The sequence below is a fragment of the Myxine glutinosa genome, chromosome 2 (genome assembly GCF_964187855.1).
Source record: "Myxine glutinosa chromosome 2, kmMyxGlut1.1, whole genome shotgun sequence".
In the NCBI taxonomy this organism is placed as follows: Eukaryota; Metazoa; Chordata; class Myxini; order Myxiniformes; family Myxinidae; genus Myxine; species Myxine glutinosa.
The window spans coordinates 175,928,231-175,947,048 of NC_136262.1; the positions used below are offsets into that span (position 1 = coordinate 175,928,231).

An 18,818-nucleotide genomic window follows, 5' to 3' on the forward strand; every position below is an offset into this window, starting at 1 on the left:
AGCTGCCTGCATCGATGCACCACCTATGGACCACATGTCTGTGGCTGAGCACCACCTATGGACCCCACAGGTTGGGGCATGGCCCCTCTGCTGGAACCGGCCATGATGGCCCGAGATCTTGCTGGCGGACCTCGGTAACGTGGCACCTATGCCATACAGGTGAACCACCCCTAGTCGGCCCCTGTGGGCCATAAATAAAGATGGACACGTTTTGTGCATTTTTCATTTTATTATGTCCAAATAGGCCGCCAGCAAGAAGAACATGAAGAAAGACAACATCTGGAAGAACATTGGCCAGCAGAGGGAGCCGAAGAGCAAGAGCACCAGGGGTTTGTTTTCTTTATTATTAACTGTGGTGACTGTGCACTCCGGTGCGTTTTCGTGCATTATGGTGCTTTGATGATGGTGCTGGTGCGTCGATGCAGCGCAGGCTGTCTCCCCCCCAAAATAACAATCACAGGTCCTGGTTTAGTTTTGTAAATACCATTAGCATCAATTGTAAATAATGCTCCCTACCGTTCATGTATAGTTTGAAGACAATTCCGCAATTCGGTTAGCTGTGGGCATAAATCTGTTAGGCAGGGTGCAATGCAGCAGGGGGACATACTGATTTGTGTTTTAAAACTGTCACACTCAGGGTCAGGTTAAATGTAGAGGGAACTACACCTACGTGTCCCACTAAAGTTAAAGTTTTATAGGCCCGAGGACGTGTCTAGAGGATGAGGGTGCAGTGTTGTGGATTTGAGAATTGTTGTAAATATCACCCTGTGTAGTGTAATGAATCTTGTTGTAAATATCACCCTCCGTAGTGTAAAGGTCAAAGGTCGTCCTCTTAGTTAATCCATCGCATACACGTAGCAAATCATATATCCTTTTAAGTAGTTATCTCCTTATTATGTGTATTAGTTTAAGGCTCTGTCTTCCATTAATTAACACTGCATTGCACCGAATTCAAATAAGATAGGTCCCCTTCTGGTTTTCTATCCCAGCGGTGCGAGTGGTTTTCTATCCCAGCGGTGCGAGTGGTTTTCTACCCCGCAAGACGCCATTGGCCATGTGCTCTGTCTTGGAGAAGAAGGGGGAGGAGCCGCCAAATCACGGGCGTGGCCCGCCCCTCGTCACCAGGAGGTGGAGCCAGGAAGCCCTCGCGCCCAACCAGGACTCAGTGGGCATGGCTTGGTAGGGCGTGGGATATAACCCGCGGTAGGACGCCCCCACCTCAGATGAGATGCGAGAGATGATTGAGGGAGAGACGAAGCACGCGCAGCTTTGAGACCACCGCAGCTTTGAGACCACCGCAGTTTTGACCACCGCAGCTTTGAGCTTTCGCGAAGCAACGCCGCCGTGCGAACACGAGTGAGAGGGGCGGCGGCTGCTCACTCCCGGCCCGGCCGTCCTCCCGTGTACAGCCGAACCTTCCTCCCCTTCCAGTCAACCATGCCTGGCCTCATCCATCCATTCATGTACGTGAGTTTGTTTTGTGTGTCTTGTTCTGGGGTTAAGTAAGACTGTTTAGTATAAGCTAGAATTTGCACTGTCTTCTGGTCCTTCCCTCCTTCTGTAAATTATTTTCTTTTCTTTCCTTCTCCTTGGTTCTTTTGATTGTGTAAATAATAGTTAGTAATAAATTATATTTGTATTTCCTACCTTTTGCCTTCTTCTTCTTCACATCCGTACGTCCTTGTCTTTTCCCTCATTGAAAACCTGTGGCGCGATTTTGGCCAACGTTTCAGGATCGGGTTTAGTCTCTGCTGATGGTTCGTGCCGCGGTTGCTAAACCGCTCGGCAATTAACATCTGTCCGCGGTCGCGAACGGGGTTGCTCACCTGCCTCTCCAGAGGGAGCTTGGGCAACTTCAGGACTCACGTCGGTCAGTCATACACAAGGGGATTAATCCCCCCTTCTTAAGGGGAAAAAGGCCGACGTAGAGATCCGTAAAATATATTGCAGTTTTGGGTTTGTACAGTGAGTCTAATAAAGGTTAATATTTGCCCCTCATAGTTAGTCACACAAGCAACATGTAGCCTCGCGATAGTATAGTTATGCCTTAGTATTTTTAAGCTTAGTCCTTTTCCATTGTTAGTTCTGCGTTGAGTAGAGCCAAGAGAATAGGCCCTACTGTCACCGACAATCCAGCGTCTTTAGCCTCATGCCATTTTGCGCCAACGTTAGTTCATTTTGGGCGAGTTAACATGAGGCAGGATAGGAAGGTCAGGAGGACCGAGGCGGAGCGGCAGAAGCGCTGACGGTAAGCACGAGCCACCAATCAGAGCTCAGAGGTGGTGGCGGCGGCGTGGCGTCACAGGGCGTGGTGAGAGGGTTCGAGAGGGATTCAGAAGGTTCGGGGGGCGTAGCTATCAAACCCGCTGTGCAAAGCCCTCGAAAGGACTAGCACGGGAAAGTCGATGAACAAAAGGACTAGCGCGGGAAAGTCGATGAACAAAAGGACTCTCGCAGATGGACTTGCACTCGATAGGACTAGCGCGGGAATGTTGATGAACTAAAGAACTTGCATTGAACAGGACTGCTGCCTGAAAGGACTCGCGTTGAACAGGACTGCTGCCTGAAAGGACTCGCAAGTGGAGAGCATCAAAGGACACGCGCAAAACGGATTGGCGAAAGGGCTAACGCTAAAGAACTCGCGCGCACTAACCAGCTCAGAGGCTCGAGGAAGAAGAGCTGGCAGCGAACTGTGAAAGGCACGTGGGCGCAGCCAGACGCGCATGAACCAATATACAGCGCATTAAGTCGCGCGAGTGAGAACGGCTGAGTAATCGCCGGCCGCGCTGAGAGACCCGCCCTTTACCGTTCCACCTCGTCATCTGCCTTGTTCGGGAGACGCGCTACGAGGTTCCTGCCATCGCCTGCTGCCATCTTCGCGGGACGTGCTGGGGCCGTGGAGAGCTGGACGGGGACCGTCTCTGGATGACCACGTCGACGCGTTGGGGAACATCTACCCATCTGCAATTCCCTGTGTGAGTGTGAGACTAGGCCCGTTGTCTGGGAAATAAGATAAGATTGTCTAAGGCTGCTCTGTGTCTCTGCGTCCCCGATCATTGTAAATACGTGTGGGAATAATTAAACCTGTCTTCTTCCTTTCTTCCATTCGATCGCTTCTGTGGTTTCTTCATTGGCTAAGCATGATACGAATAGGACTGCTCAAATCGGGTTCCACGAATTAAGACTGCACGGACCACGTGGTACTCAATCCGCTCGGTGTACTCAAACCACACGTGGCTCGTGCGAGGCTTGCTTCCTCGCTTCCAGGGCTGCGCGGGGACTTAGGTACGAGCGAGAAGTGGTCCCGAGACCCTACTCCGCGTTTGTCCGGAAGGGATGTTGCAAGTCTCGGTTCCGCCAGGCCCAGCAGGAACAAGGGGATTAATCCCCCATTTGTAATGGGAAGTAGGGCGGCGTTGAACTGCAACAATATATATATATATATATATATATATATATATATATACAGTGGAACCTTGACTTACGAGTGCACCAACTTACGAGTTTTCCGAGATACGAGCCGTCGCTCGGGCGGTTTATTGCTTTGAGATGCGAGCCGAGATCTGAGTTACGAGCTTACGCCACCCGCCACCAGGTGGTTCCGGTCACGTGGTTATCTTGCCGTGCAAGCATATCTGCCGTATATCGCTGCCGTTTTGTTTTCGCATGTTGGTTATTTTGGAGCTTACGCCAGCCGCCACCAGGTGGGTTCCGGTCACGTGGTTATCTTGCCGTGCAAGCATATCTGCCGTATATCGCTGCTGTTTTGTTTTCGCATGTTGGTTATTTTGGAGCTTACGCCAGCCGCCACCAGGTGGGTTCCGGTCACGTGGTTATCTTGCCGTGCAAGCATATCTGCCGTATATCGCTGCTGTTTTGTTTTCGCATTTTGGTTATTTTGGAGCTTACGCCAGCCGCCACCAGGTGGGTTCCGGTCACGTGGTTATCTTGCCGTGCAAGCATATCTGCCGTATATCGCTGCTGTTTTGTTTTCGCATGTTGGTTATTTTGGAGCTTACGCCAGCCGCCACCAGGTGGGTTCCGGTCACGTGGTTATCTTGCCGTGCAAGCATATCTGCCGTATATCGCTGCTGTTTTGTTTTCGCATGTTGGTTATTTTGGAGTTTATGCCAGCCGCCACCAGGTGGGTTCCGGTCACGTGGTTATCTTGCCGTGCAAGCATATCTGCCGTATATCGCTGCTGTTTTGTTTTCGCATGTTGGTTATTTTGGAGCTTACGCCAGCCGCCACCAGGTGGGTTCCGGTCACGTGGTTATCTTGCCGTGCAAGCATATCTGCCGTATATCGCTGCTGTTTTGTTTTCGCATGTTGGTTATTTTGGAAAATTTCTTAGTTTTAACCATGGGTCCTAAGTAATTGAGTGCCAAGGGCAGTACTGAGAAGAAGAAGAGGATGATGTGCTTGGATATAAAACACGCAATCGTCGAAAAACATGAGCGAGGTGTGCGTGTTGTCGACTTGGTGAGGCAGATGTGAAGGCAGCTGAAGATTTTATTATAACTTTTGCTGAACTGATAGAAGCCGAACGATACATCCCCCAGCAAATCTTCAACTGTGACGAGACAGGGCTCTTCTGGAAAAAGATGCCGAGGAGGACGTATATAACGGCAGAGGAGAAGAGCATGCCAGGCCACAACTTGTTCAGAGTGCCGGCGATAGCTCGCCTTCTCTTTGTGGAAGACACGGTGAGATCCTTAACATCCAACAACTAATGGGACGCAAACGGGGCGCCCAGTTTAGCGGTACACACATTGATGAATCACCCTGCCTGTGAAACACCGACATGACAGGTTATAGCTGGGTCGGGATTCAAACCCAGGCTGGACAGTTTAGAGTCAAGTGTGCGTACCTCCAGTCCAGGCCATCCTGCCAACTTGTATGCTGCATACAGGTGAAATATAAAGCGCGAGATATTTTTATATATACTGCATATTTAAAAAAAAATTGGTGTGGTTTTTGGCGGGCTGGAACGGATTAATAGCATTTCAATGCATTTTAATGGGGAAATTTGATTTGAGAAACGAGCAAATTGAGTTACGAGCTCGGTCACAGAACGAATTAAACTCGTAAGTCAAGGTTCCACTGTATATATATATATATATATATATATATATATATATATACATATATATATATATATATATATATATATATATATATATGTATGTATGTATGTATGTATGGATGGATGTGTAGTGAAATCGTATCCGTACTGAACCCGGGTGGGGATGCTCGCTGCTCGCTGTCATTGTTGTCCCCACTAGGGGCGTGACTATAAGACCCGTTGCTGTGTCAGTGCTCCGAGACTTCTCCCTTGTGACATGTTACATCGGTAGCCTCGTTAATGGTACGCCTTTATAGAATATCTAGCTTGCTTGCATTGACTGATATGAATGGCTTTATGAGATGTCGCATCGTATGCTTATTGTGTATTTCTACTTACAGGAATGATGTGATGATCTAAATGCAATTAAACCAAACCGTTGGACTAAAAGTTGTGCGGACCTGAATGGTTTTCCACAACACTTAATTGCATTTAGATCATCACATCATTCCTGTAAGTAGAAATACACAATTGCATTTAGACCTGACCTTCGCTACGGCGGTTGAGCAAGCGACGGTGTATACTGAAGCGCGGATGCAATCGAACGCCTATGATCGCACGCGCCTTTTGGCGGGCACCTCACTACACGCCCGGCCGGAGAGGACCACTGACGAGGACGTGGATCCGCCTGCTGAACTCCGGGATGCTCCGGAGGATGACCCTACCCTGACAGCTGCCGTTACGACCAGCAGACCCAAGGCCTTGCGCGGGGCCGCATGTTTTTTTTGTGGAGGGCCTCGTCATGCCCGAGTCGTGTGTCCGGCACGTGACGCTATTTGCCATTTGTGCTCGCTAAAGGGACATTACGCGAAAGTGTGCAAGAAATCGGCACGCGGCTCGCGGCCCTTCGACACGCGCAGCCGCGGTCGCGCAGGCGCGGCAACCTTGAACGGGCTTGTAGCAGAACCCACGAGCCCAGCGCCTTACCCGTCTTCGAAGGGGAGGGCCCCTCGCTGCGGCCCGCTGGGCGCTCAGACAACCTTGACTGGCGCCACCGGAAAGCCACCACCGTCTCATTCTCCATCGGGGACAAAGGCCGCGTCCTTGGCCAAACCTCGAGCCACGCAAGGGAAGAAACAGCTTTCGAATACTACGGAAGCCTTCTGTCAAAGCGACCAAACGAAAAAGGCGATTTCGAATACTACTACGGAAGCCTTTTGTCAAAGCGACCAAACGAAAAAGGCGATTTCGAATACTACGGAAGCCTTTTGTCAAAGCGACCAAACGAAAAAGGCGATTTCGGCTACAACGGAAGCCTTTATCTGCCAGGAGTGTCAAAAGGCGATGTCAAATACTACTGAGGCCTTTTCTCATCGGATTTTGAATCGCGAAACACCGGAATGCTGGGGAAAGCCCTCTGATGACGATAATGGATTCCCCATGGTCAACGCAGACTCCGGCCACGATCGCAAAACTGCTGCTGGTGTAGGATCCACCCGCGAGGCTGGTCCGACCCATTCGGGGGGCTCAGTCCCGCTCCCAGCTGCCTCGTCTGGCCTGGCTCAAGCCCTTATTCCCCTTATGGTTGAGGGCCATTGTGTTCAGGCCTTGGTGGACACCGGATCTACGGATAGTTTTATCGACCAGCGACTTGTGCTCAGGCATGGATGGCGGATCGGGCGGTCTACACGACGGATCTTCATGGCATCCCAGGGACTCCGGCTTAGCACAAAAGGGGAATGCCGATTGAAACTAGTGCTAAAGGGACGGGTTTTCCCTGATGTACACCTTATGGTTTTACCCGCATTATGTGCTGATATTCTGCTAGGACACGATTTTCTTAAGCTGCATGGACGTCTGGTAATGGAGTTCGGTGGGCCTGACACTCTTGTTGTGGGGGCGGACGACGCGCTAACGGTGTGCGCCCTAGCGCAAATGGACGTCCGTCCGCTTTCGCTGTTCCCCAATCTAACCTCCGACTGTACCCCTGTCGCGGTAAAATCGAGACGCTACTCCCGCGCGGACATGCAATTCATTGCGGACGAAACGACTCAGCTCTTGAAAGACGGCATCATAGAACCTAGTAGGTCGCCGTGGCGTGCCCAGGTCTTAGTGGTGCGCAGTGAGGCCCATCGCAAACGCATGGTAATCGACTATTCCCAAACGATTAACCGCTTTACACAGCTGGATGCCTACCCCCTTCCGGGGATGGACGCGCTAGTGCAACAGGTGTCCCAGTATTCGGTCTATAGTACTCTCGATCTCCGTAGTGCGTACCACCAGATCCCTATCTCTAGGGCGGATCGTATCTATACCGCTTTCGAGTCGGGGCAGCGGTTGTACCAATTTACACGATTGCCCTTTGGGGTGACGAACGGGGTCGCTTGTTTCCAGAGGGCCATGGATGACCTCGTTGCGCGGGAGCACTTAACCGATGTTTTCGTCTACCTCGATAACCTTACGGTTTGTGGATATGACCAAGGGCACCATGACGCTAATCTGAAGCGCTTCCTTGAGGTCGCGCAACGGTATCACTTAACTATGAACGAGGATAAGTGCCGATACTCCCTACGCACCATAGATCTTCTGGGGTACACCGTGACCCATGGCTCTGTCTCTCCGGATAAGGAACGTCTGCGACCTTTGCTCGACATGGCCCCTCCCTGCGATCGGGCTTCCCTGAAACGCGCCCTTGGGCTGTTCGCCCATTACTCCAAATGGGTGCAAAATTTCTCCGCGAAACTTCGCCCCCTTGTGGCCTGCGACACCTTTCCCCTGAGTTCGGCCGCATTGACGGCCTTTGAAGGACTTAAGACCGACATCGCCCGAGCCGCCGTAGCAACCATTGACGAGAGCGGCTCGTTCGTCCTCGAAAGTGACGCCTCGGATCAGGCCATCGCGGCGACCCTCTCCCAAGGGGGACGTCCCGTGGCTTTCTTTTCACGGACTCTTACCTCCGCTGAGCGGCGGCACTCGTCCGTTGAAAAGGAAGCGTATGCGATCGTCGAGTCTATTCGGCGATGGCGCCCGTACCTACTCGGGCGGAGCTTCCAAATCATCACGGACCAGCAAAGCGTTGCGTTCATGTACGACACCTTACACGCCCAGCGCATTAAGAACGAGAAAATCACTCGCTGGCGTATCGAACTCGCCGACTTCTGTTACACCATCAAATATCGCCCAGGGAAGGATAACCAGGCCGCCGATGCCTTATCGCGCCCCACTACATGTGCTGGTATCACCTCGTTGGAGGGCCTACGGGTGCTGCATGCTACTGCGGGCCATCCCGGCGTAACGCGTTTCGCTCATTTCGTGCGGAGTGGGAATCTCCCTTACTCGATTGACGATATCCGCCGTATCTGTCGCGACTGCGCTATCTGCGCGGAAATCAAACCGCGTTTCTATAACCCCCCTATGGGGACTCTGGTGAAGGCTACACGCCCGTGGGAACGCTTGGCGATGGATTTCAAGGGCCCTTTGCCGGTGTCGAGCGGCTCTCGCTATCTGCTCACTATCGTTGATGAGTACTCACGATTCCCCTTTGCTTATATGTGCGCGGACATGACTGCTGCCACGGTGATGCGTTGCTTACAGAACTTGTTCTCAATGTTCGGTTACCCGGCCTATGTCCATACCGACCGGGGTGCAGTCTTCTTGTCTCAGGAGGTGCGCGGCTATCTGCTCCAAAACAACGTTGCGTCTAGTTACACCACGCCGTATAGACCCCAGGCTAATGGGCAGATCGAACGCTTCAACGGGATTATCTGGAGGGCCGTCATGCTCCATCTCCGGACCCACGGCCGGGGCCTCGATAAATGGGCTTGGTCGCTACCTGCGGCGTTGAACTCAATCCGGGCACTCCTGAGTACGGCAACTAACCAAACTCCCCACGAGCGTCTTTTCCACCACCCCAGGAGCTCGGGGTGTATACGGTCTTTGCCCAGTTGGCTCGCTGGGCCCGGGCCGGCCTACCTTAAACGGGCAGTTCGCGCGAGCAAGTACGACCCCCTTGTGGACAAAGTGCAGATTCTCCAGGCTAATCCTGAGCATGCTCGTGTGATGACGTCTGATGGTCGTGAGACTACTGTCTCCGTTCGTCATCTTGCCCCTTGCGGGGTCGACGACCTTAGTAGGGAATCGGACGAACCAGTCGAACCCGTCTATGAGACTATGACCTCTCCCGACGCTCCCATCGCCGACAGTCCACCGACCCTCCCCCCGTCGAGACTGCCCGGGTCCGACGACTTGGCGTTACCCCCTTCATCACCCGACCCTGTTGACGCCTCTGACACCGGGGATACAGGGTTACGAGACGCCGTACCCGGGGAATTTCGAACGCGTGCTGGCAGAGAAATTCGCCGCCCGGCCCGCTACGGTTGGGCCGACTAATACTCCGCGCCCATGCTGACGCTCACTCGCTTTTAGCCACGCGGCCGTATAATTCTGACGGGGGGTGAATGTAGTGAAATCGTATCCGTACTGAACCCGGGTGGGGATGCTCGCTGCTCGCTGTCATTGTTGTCCCCACTAGGGGCGTGACTATAAGACCCGTTGCTGTGTCAGTGCTCCGAGACTTCTCCCTTGTGACATGTTACATCGGTAGCCTCGTTAATGGTACGCCTTTATAGAATATCTAGCTTGCTTGCATTGACTGATATGAATGGCTTTATGAGATGTCGCATCGTATGCTTATTGTGTATTTCTACTTACAGGAATGATGTGATGATCTAAATGCAATTAAACCAAACCGTTGGACTAAAAGTTGTGCGGACCTGAATGGTTTTCCACAACACTATGTATGTATGTATGTATGTGTATATATATATATATATATATATATATATATATATATATATATATATATACATATATATATATATATATATATATATATATATATATATATATATATATATATATATATATATATATATATATATATATATATATATATACAGTATATATATATATATATATATATATATATATATATATATATATATATATATATATATATATATATATATATATATATATATACAGTATATATATATATATATATATATATATATATATATATATATATATATATATATATACAGTATATATATATATATATATATATATATATATATATATATATATATATATATATATATATATATATATATATATATATATATATATATATATACAGTGGAACCTCGACTTACGAGTGCCCCAACTTACGAGTTTTTCGAGATACGAGCCGTCACTCTGGCAGTTTATTGCTTTGAGATGCGAGCCGAGATCCGAGTTACGAGCTTTCGCCACCCGGTCACGTGGTTATCTTGCCGTGCACGTACAGTATCTCTGTCGTAGTATAGCGCTGCATTTTAGTTTTCGCATTTCGGTTATTTTGAGTTTCCGCCGCCAGGTGGGCTCCGGTCACGTGGTTATCTTGACGTGCACGTACAGTATCTCTGTCGTATAGCGCTAATGATATATATACGCCGCCGATAATGATATGATAATTTATGATAATCTATGCAGCACGACATGGTCCTCACGTCACACAAGGCGCCTTTGCCGGCGCAAAACGGCTCTCTCAGGGTCAAACTCGGTATCCTTTTGAGCGCACGGTTCAGACCTTCAAGAAAAAGTTTATTTTGTAAAAATCGAGCCACGCGTTCAAAAGATATGACCGGTTTTGTTCGCCGGCACGTCGGCGCTCGAATCGAATCGAGTTAAAACGAACACTGCCGTTGTCGGGTCCGTCTGAGACAACCACCGGGCCTAGAACGCTGGGATCGGTCTCGTTGGATAGGCCTGGATCAGATCTCGAAACGCTGGAAGCTGCACCTCTCTGTGATAATCTTGTGGACCATGACAAGAGATCGTGCGACACGTGGTTATCTTGCCGTGCAAGTACAGTATCTCTGCCGTCAACTTGTTCAGAGTGCCGGCGATAGCTCGCCTTCTCTTTGTGGAAAACACGGTACTGAGAAGAAGAAGAGGATAATGTGCTTGGATATAAAACACGCAATCGTCGAAAAACATGAGCGAGGTGCCGAGGAGGACGTATATAACAGCAGAGGAGAAGAGCATGCCAGGCCACAACTTGTTCAGAGTGCCGGCGATAGCTCGCCTTCTCTTTGTGGAAAACACGGTACTGAGAAGAAGAAGAGGATAATGTGCTTGGATATAAAACACGCAATCGTCGAAAAACATGAGCGAGGTGCCGAGGAGGACGTATATAACAGCAGAGGAGAAGAGCATGCCAGGCCACAACTTGTTCAGAGTGCCGACGATAGCTCGCCTTCTCTTTGTGGAAAACACGGTGAGATCCTTAACATCCAACAACTAATGGGACGCAAACGGGGCGCCCAGTTTAGCGGTACACACATTGATGAATCACCCTGCCTGTGATTCACCCATGACAGGTTATAGCTAGGTCGGGATTCAAACCCAGGCTGGACAGTTTAGACTTTAGAGTCAAGTGTGCGTACCTCCAGTCCAGGCCATCCTGCCAACTTGTATGCTGGATACAGGTGAAATATAAAGCGCGAGATATTTTTATATATACTGTATATTTAAAAAAAAATTGGTGTGGTTTTTGGCGGGCTGGAACGGATTAATAGCATTTCAATGCATTTCAATGGGGAAATTTGATTTGAGATACGAGCAATTTGAGTTACGAGCTCGGTCACGGAACGGATTAAACTCGTAAGTCAAGGTTCCACTGTATATATATATATATATATATATATATATATATATATATATATATATATATATATATATATATATATATATATATAGATAATCGTTAGATTAAATAAGACGCGGACGTAGCTTCAGGACGTCGATCTTTAATTGTCGACAAGCTTTCGACCAACAAAGGTCTTCTTCTGAGTCGGCCCCAAGTTCAACGGAACTTCAACGGACTTCCGTTGAACTTGGGGCCGACTCAGAAGAAGACCTTTGTTGGTCGAAAGCTTGTCGACAATTAAAGATCGACGTCCAGAAGCTACATCCGCGTCTTATTTAATCTAACGATTATTTATTCAATACAAATGAGACGCCCTGCTCGTACTTTGGAGTTTCTACTATTTCTTACAGTTATATATATATATATGTATATATATATATATATATATATACATATATATATATATATATATATATATATATATATATATATATATACATATATATATATATATACATATATATATATACATATACATTATACAGTCATGTGGAAAGGTAAGTACACCCCATGTAAAGTTTTGACTTTTTCAACATATTTCAACATACAGCTATTTGTTCTTCATTTCAACAATATTGATAGATAAAGGTGATATAATATAACAAATATCATGAAACATTTACATTTTGTAGTCCATTGTATAATTTAAATAAACATAAATGCAAATTTCGCATGGGTAATGAACCCTTGGTAGAAAAAGCATGTAGAAAGCATGTAGAAGTTTCGCATGTAGAAAAAGTAAGTACACCCTTGGCTCGAATAGGTGGTATTGCCCCCTTTGGCAGAAACAACCTCAAGTAGGCATTTCTTATAACTGTCTACCAGTCTCTGACATCGACTGGGAGAAATTTTTGCCCACTCCTCAATGTAGAATTATTTCAGCTGTGCGATGTTTGAGGGGTTTCTTGCATGCACAGCTCGTTTCAAATCCCCCCACAACATCTCGATGGGATTTAGATCCGGGCTTTGACTTGGCCATTCCAGAACCCTGCATTTCTTTCTTTTCAGCCATTCCTTGGTGGATTTACTGGTATGTTTCGGGTCATTGTCATGTTGCAAGGTCCACCTTCGGTTGAGCTTCAACTTTCTGACAGATGGCCTCACATTATCCTCAAGCACCCTCTGGTACAATGAAGAATTCATAGTGGATTCTATGATGGTGAGCTGCCCAGGCCATGATGCAGCAAAGCTGCAACAACACAACAACAACATGCATTTTAAGGCCATGTTCCCTGCTAGAGCGGGGGTTAGCCTTGCGGTCCCCATGACAATCTTCTCCATTTTGCCCTATTTTCTGCATCTCTCCTTGTTAACCCCATTGCCCGCATTTCTTCTTCCACCATCTTTAGCCAAGTCTTTCTCGGTCTTCCCCGTCCTCTACTTCCTTCTACATTAACTTCCATCACTCTTCTCAACCAGTCACTTTCATGCTTCCTCAATACATGACCAAACCATCTCAACCTGTTCCTCTTCACAGCATCAATCACAGGCAATATTCCCATCATCTTTCGCAATTCATCATTTGTCTTCCTCTCTCTCAACGATACTCCGCACATCCATCGAACCATTCGCATTTCCACCCTTTCCAGCCTTCGTTGCTGCTCTACGTTCATTACCCATGTCTCGCTCCCATAAATCATAACACTTCTCACACATGCAGCATACACCTTTCCCTTCAGCTTCAGCGACACTCTCCTGCTCATCAGCACGCCACTCAGTTCCCGAAACTTCTTCCATGCACATCTCACTCGAGCAACCGTTGCCGAGTCTGATCCACCTTCTCCATTCAGCATGTCTCCGAGGTAGCAAAATGTTTTCACACCTTCCAGCTTCACGCCGTCTCCAAGATCCAACTCAACATTTCCTCCATCTGCAGCTCCCTCTGTGCACACCTTACATTTGAATGTAGCTGCCACACTGGTTAATGACCCTCTCAGACCACTACATTTTTGATGAACCCACTCAGCACACATTGTACATTGAATGGAGTTCACTCCGACACCCTTCCTGCACACAGCACACGGCCACTTCCCAGTTCTTTCCACCTCACCACATGCTTTACCACTTGCCATCACCTTTGTCTTTCCGATATTCACCTTCAGACCTTTTGTCTCCATACATTCCTTCCACTTGTTCATCTTTTCCTTCAGTCCATCCATACTTTCCGCAATCAACACCAGATCATCTGCATACAACAACTCCCACGGTAAACCCTCCTTTACGGTCTGAGCCAGCACCTCCATCACAGCTACAAATAGTAGTGGACTTAGTACCGACCCCTGATGCACTCCCACCTTCACCTCAAACTCACCACTGTTCCCGTCCTTCGTCCTTACAGCTGTGCGTGCTCTTTTGTACATTGCCATCACGACTCTGATCAACCATTCCTCCACTCCTAACTTCCTCAATGCCCATGTCAATACTTTGCGTGGAACCCTATCGAATGCTTTCTCCAGATCAACAAACCCAAAAAACAACTTCTTCCTCTTATCCATGTACTTCTCCTGCAACTGCCTCACAATGAAAAGCGCATCTGTCGTTCCTCTTCCTGGCATAAATCCAAACTGCATTTCGTCGATCTTCACTTTCTTCCTTATCCTCCTCTCCAACACCCTTTCCAATACCTTCATTCCATGCTCCAATAACTTTATCGCTCGGTACGAGCCACACTCCAGAGGGTCACCTTTCCCCTTGTATAGAGGGACGAGGGTACTCAGTTCCCAATCCACTGGAATGCGGCCTTCTTTCACCACCAGATTACAGATCTCTGTCATTCTCTTCACACCCCAACTTCCTGCTGCCTTCAACATATCTCCCACAACTCCCGTCGGCCCTCCCGCTTTTCCACTCTTCATTGCTTTTATCGCTTCCTCAACTTCCTTCTCAGTTATCTTCTCTGCCGGTCCTAAAACTGGGTTACTCTCTATGTTGCCATCCCATTCATTCTCTGTATTCAACAGCATTTCCATATATCTTTTCCATCTTCCTTTAATTCCATCTGGGTCGACAACGATTTGTCCCACTTCATCCTTCAAGCAACTAACCCCCATCACATCACACCTCTCTTTCGCTATCTGCTTTGCAATCCTGAATACTGCTTTCTGACCCTCTTCCGAATCCAAGCGTTCTCCGAACATTTTCCTACATGCCTCCTGCGCCTTTGCTACCTCTTTCTTTGCAGCCTTCCTGGCTGCCTTATAACTTTCATGCTCTGCTGTTTCTGCTCCCGTACCCTTCGCCTTCTGCCACTCTTTGAACTTCTTCCTTTTCTCGTCAATCCTCTTTCCAACCTCAACATCCCACCACCATGTTTCCGAGTGCCTCGGTGGTCCTTTTGTCCATCCACATACCTCACCAACGGCTCCCAACAGACTAGCTTTCATTGACATCCAACCACTTTCAAGCTCAACCACATCATCCTCTACCCTACTCAGCCTCTCTTTTAATGCCTCCCTTACTGTCACCTCTTTCAACCTCCACACCTTCATTCTCGGTTGGTACTTCACCCGCCGAGCTCTCCTCGCACCTTTCACCCTTATGTCGCAGACAACCAAGTGGTGCTGTGAAACAGCCTCCTCCCCCGGGATCACCTTTGTGTCCCGGAGGTGCCCCCTATCTCGCCGACGCACCATCAGGTAGTCAACGGTTGTCGTCGACCCACCTGACGTGTATGTAACAAGCTTATTGTCCTCTTTCTGGAACTGAGTATTACAAATCAACAAATCAGCTCCATCAGCAAACTCCAAAATCCTTTCACCTTCTCCATTTCTCACACCATATCAGTAACCCCCATGAACTCCCTCAAAACCATCCATACTCCTTCCCACATGTCCATTCAGGTCTCCTCCCACCACAACAACTTCCTCATCTTTCACGTTTTCCATCAGCTTCTCTATCGCACACCAGAACTTGTCCTTCTCTTCATCGCTTCGACCAACCTGCAGCAAAGCTGCCCCAAACCATAATATTTCCACCACCATGCTTTACAGTTGGTATCAGGTTATTGTGGTCAAATGCTGTCTTTGGTTTTTGCCAAACATGTCTTCTGGTACTGTGGCCAAATAGCTCTACCTTTGACTCATCTGTCCAGAGCACATTGTTCCAGAAGTGCTGGTCTTTGCCTTGGTGTTCATTGGCAAACTATAGTCTTGCCCTGATGTTCTTTCTGGACAGCAAAGGTTTCCTCCTGGCACACCTCCCATGTAGATCAAATTTGTGCAGCCTCTTTCTAATGGTAGACTCGTGCCCTTTGACATCAACAGTGGCAAGAGCTACCTGTAGGTCCCGTGATGACATTCTGGGGTTCTCAGAGTCTTCTTTCAGCATCTTGCGGTCTGCTCTCGGGCTGAACTTGCTGGGGCGACCTGGCCTGAACAAGTTGGCAGTTGTTTGGAATCTTCTCCACTTGTAGATGATATTCCGGACAGTCGAACGATTGATTTCAAATTGTTTGGAGATCTTTTTAAATCCCTTCCCAAACTCGTAGGCATCTATAACCTTCTTTCTGAAGGCATCAGAGAGCTCTTTTGATCTAGGCATGGTGACGCCGCACACTTCAACAACAAAGAGCAAACCAAACTAAATGTCTGAGGTTTAAATAAGACAGGTTCTTCCAAGATCCAAGATTCCAAGACGGGGAAGACCGAGAAAGACTTGGCTAAAGATGGTGGAAGAAGAAATGCGGGCAAGGGGGTTAACAAGGAGAGATGCAGAAAATAGGGCAAAATGGAGAAGATTGTCATGGGGACCGCAAGGCTAACCCCCGCTCTAGCAGGGAAAATGGCCTTTAAAATGCATGTTGTTGTTGTCTTCCAAGATCCTCTCTAACGATGTTCTAATCATTTGCACCTGAGCTGGTGCACCTGATTCTAATTTTAGGTATTTGAAGTAGTGATAAATGTAGGGGTGTACTTACTTTTTCCACATGCGAAATTTGAATTTATGTTTATTTAAATTATAAAATATATGAATGCATTTATTTTATAATCACAGAAGCTTTTTTGACATTCATTTGAATAACATTTTCTCGTAGTTTGGTCATAATTAATACGTTGGAGTCAGAAACATTGATTCACTTTATGTTTGACAACCCCTTAACCGCAATGGAAATATTTTAAACAAACAAAATGGAAGTGTTAAAAGGAGGTCTCACGAGTCTTTGCAAACGATTCGATATGAAATACAGTTTATGTAATATTATATCTTTAACAACACGAGGACAGTCAAAGGCTTTTCATGGCCACGCGATTTGTAAGGCATTGAGCTGAACCCGATACCTAGCCAATCTCAGTGTTGCTTCACTTTTGTGCCAAGTATTTGGTTTTGCTTTCATCAGGTACATAATACGTCGGACTTCACAATGTATATACCCAACAGGACAATTTACCCTTGAACCTCGTCATTCCTGTGCAGTACTTAGGTGAATGTGTATTGATTTCTAATCAAGGCTGGATTCGGGAACCATGGCTTTACGTTCATTGCTGGGTTTTTTTGTTTTTTTTACATTACTATTCCACTAGCTGTGTATCTTGTCACCTAAGTGTGACGAAGACTGCCAGGAGGCAGAAGGTTTGGGTCATGAGGAGGGAGGGAAAATTGCGGAGTTATATTGCGATTCTTATGAATATCGTGGCTGTCTGTGATCATCATAAAAATAGTCATTGTGAAGGAGAGTCCTCAGGGTGTGTGTCAAAGAGCATGAGCTGGTAATTACAGAGCAATTAATTTTCCAAGGCTGGGCGGCAGTGCTTTAATCTCATTTTACGGAATCTTTTTTGAGCCTCCGATAATACGTACAAGGCCTCGAAGATATAAGAAAAGCCATTCAAAATGTTCCACGGCAGAGATAATCGCGATATTCCATAAAATGCAAATGTTTTGGGGGGTTTTTTTTCGTTATTTAAGTAATAAAACAATCTTTTCTTCAAACTAATCATAAATTCTTATTTATTTAATAAATAAAATTGGACTATAGTGTGTATCGCTTTCGTAGGACATCTTGAACATCTCTCGTATGTTTGAGGCCTTGCATATGCTGTACTTTATATTGAACTGGGAGGTTGAAATCCAGATAAAGGCGCTAATAGCATTCAGATTTCTAAATTTTGGCAAAGGTGGTTCATTTATGACCTTTAAATGGGGGTTGAGGGTGGAAGAGTGAATTAATGTCTGACTTACCCAATATGGCCTCTGTGTCACCAGTGCACCCATTTTCAGGGACTTGATGCCCCTAGGACAATTTTGGATGGGCACTGAAGGGCTGTCTATTAAAAGGCGAAATGTTACCGACTGAAAAATGAAACCTCGTGAAATGTACCTTCACTTTTTCATCTCCCTCTCGGTAGTTTTTTTGTTTTTTCCTGCAGTGCTTGTATCTCTCATTTTCAAAGCATTTTTATCTTAGAGTTGACCACCACTGTGTTGTCACCCTGTCTCCCCTCCACCCCAACACTCCTCCACTTCTGTCTTACCCTCCCTGCGCTCTCTCTCCTTTTCTCACCGAAGATGTGAAGCCATCAAATATTCTGGTGAACACAACCGGCCAGGTGAAGCTTTGCGACTTTGGAGTGAGCACTCAGGTAAAGCCAATACTCTTAATGGAAGTAGGATCTAAATGTGCTTTGTTCACTCAAGTGTCATGCTTTAGTGCTAACCATTAGTCATTTACCTCGCTTTGAGATTTTTATGAAATGAAAATTGTATTCATGGTGTATCTCCTTCTCTTGAGACAGCCTTGTTGCAAAATAATAGGGGATGGGAAAGGGGGGTGGGGAGGGAGCAAGGGAGTGGTAGTGGGATTGGGAGCAAGAATATTTAAGTTAGGTCCACCCAGTTGTAGCAAGACCTATGCAGTGGACACCATACATATGCTCATGAGCTTGGCGGGCCCATGGACCGTTCACTCCACTCATCCCATTGAGGTCGCCCGTCCCTCTCCTACATTCGGACATTGGCTGGTTGGGTGGTTCACTTGGAATTACAATCGCTTTGTTTCTGAAGGCA

The 18,818-nt window shown here is 47.3% G+C and overlaps 1 protein-coding gene across 2 annotated transcripts in view; it reads left to right on the plus strand.

Annotated features, from left to right (window-relative positions):
- Window positions 1–18,818, plus strand: part of MAP2K5 (mitogen-activated protein kinase kinase 5) — a 395,167-nt gene that overhangs the window by 304,184 nt on the left and 72,165 nt on the right. For both annotated transcript variants that reach the window (XM_078771935.1, XM_078771937.1), the window contains exon 14: window positions 18,321–18,394. In XM_078771935.1, the coding sequence (XP_078628061.1) occupies window positions 18,321–18,394 (74 nt within the window). The remainder of the gene's footprint in view (window positions 1–18,320; window positions 18,395–18,818) is intronic.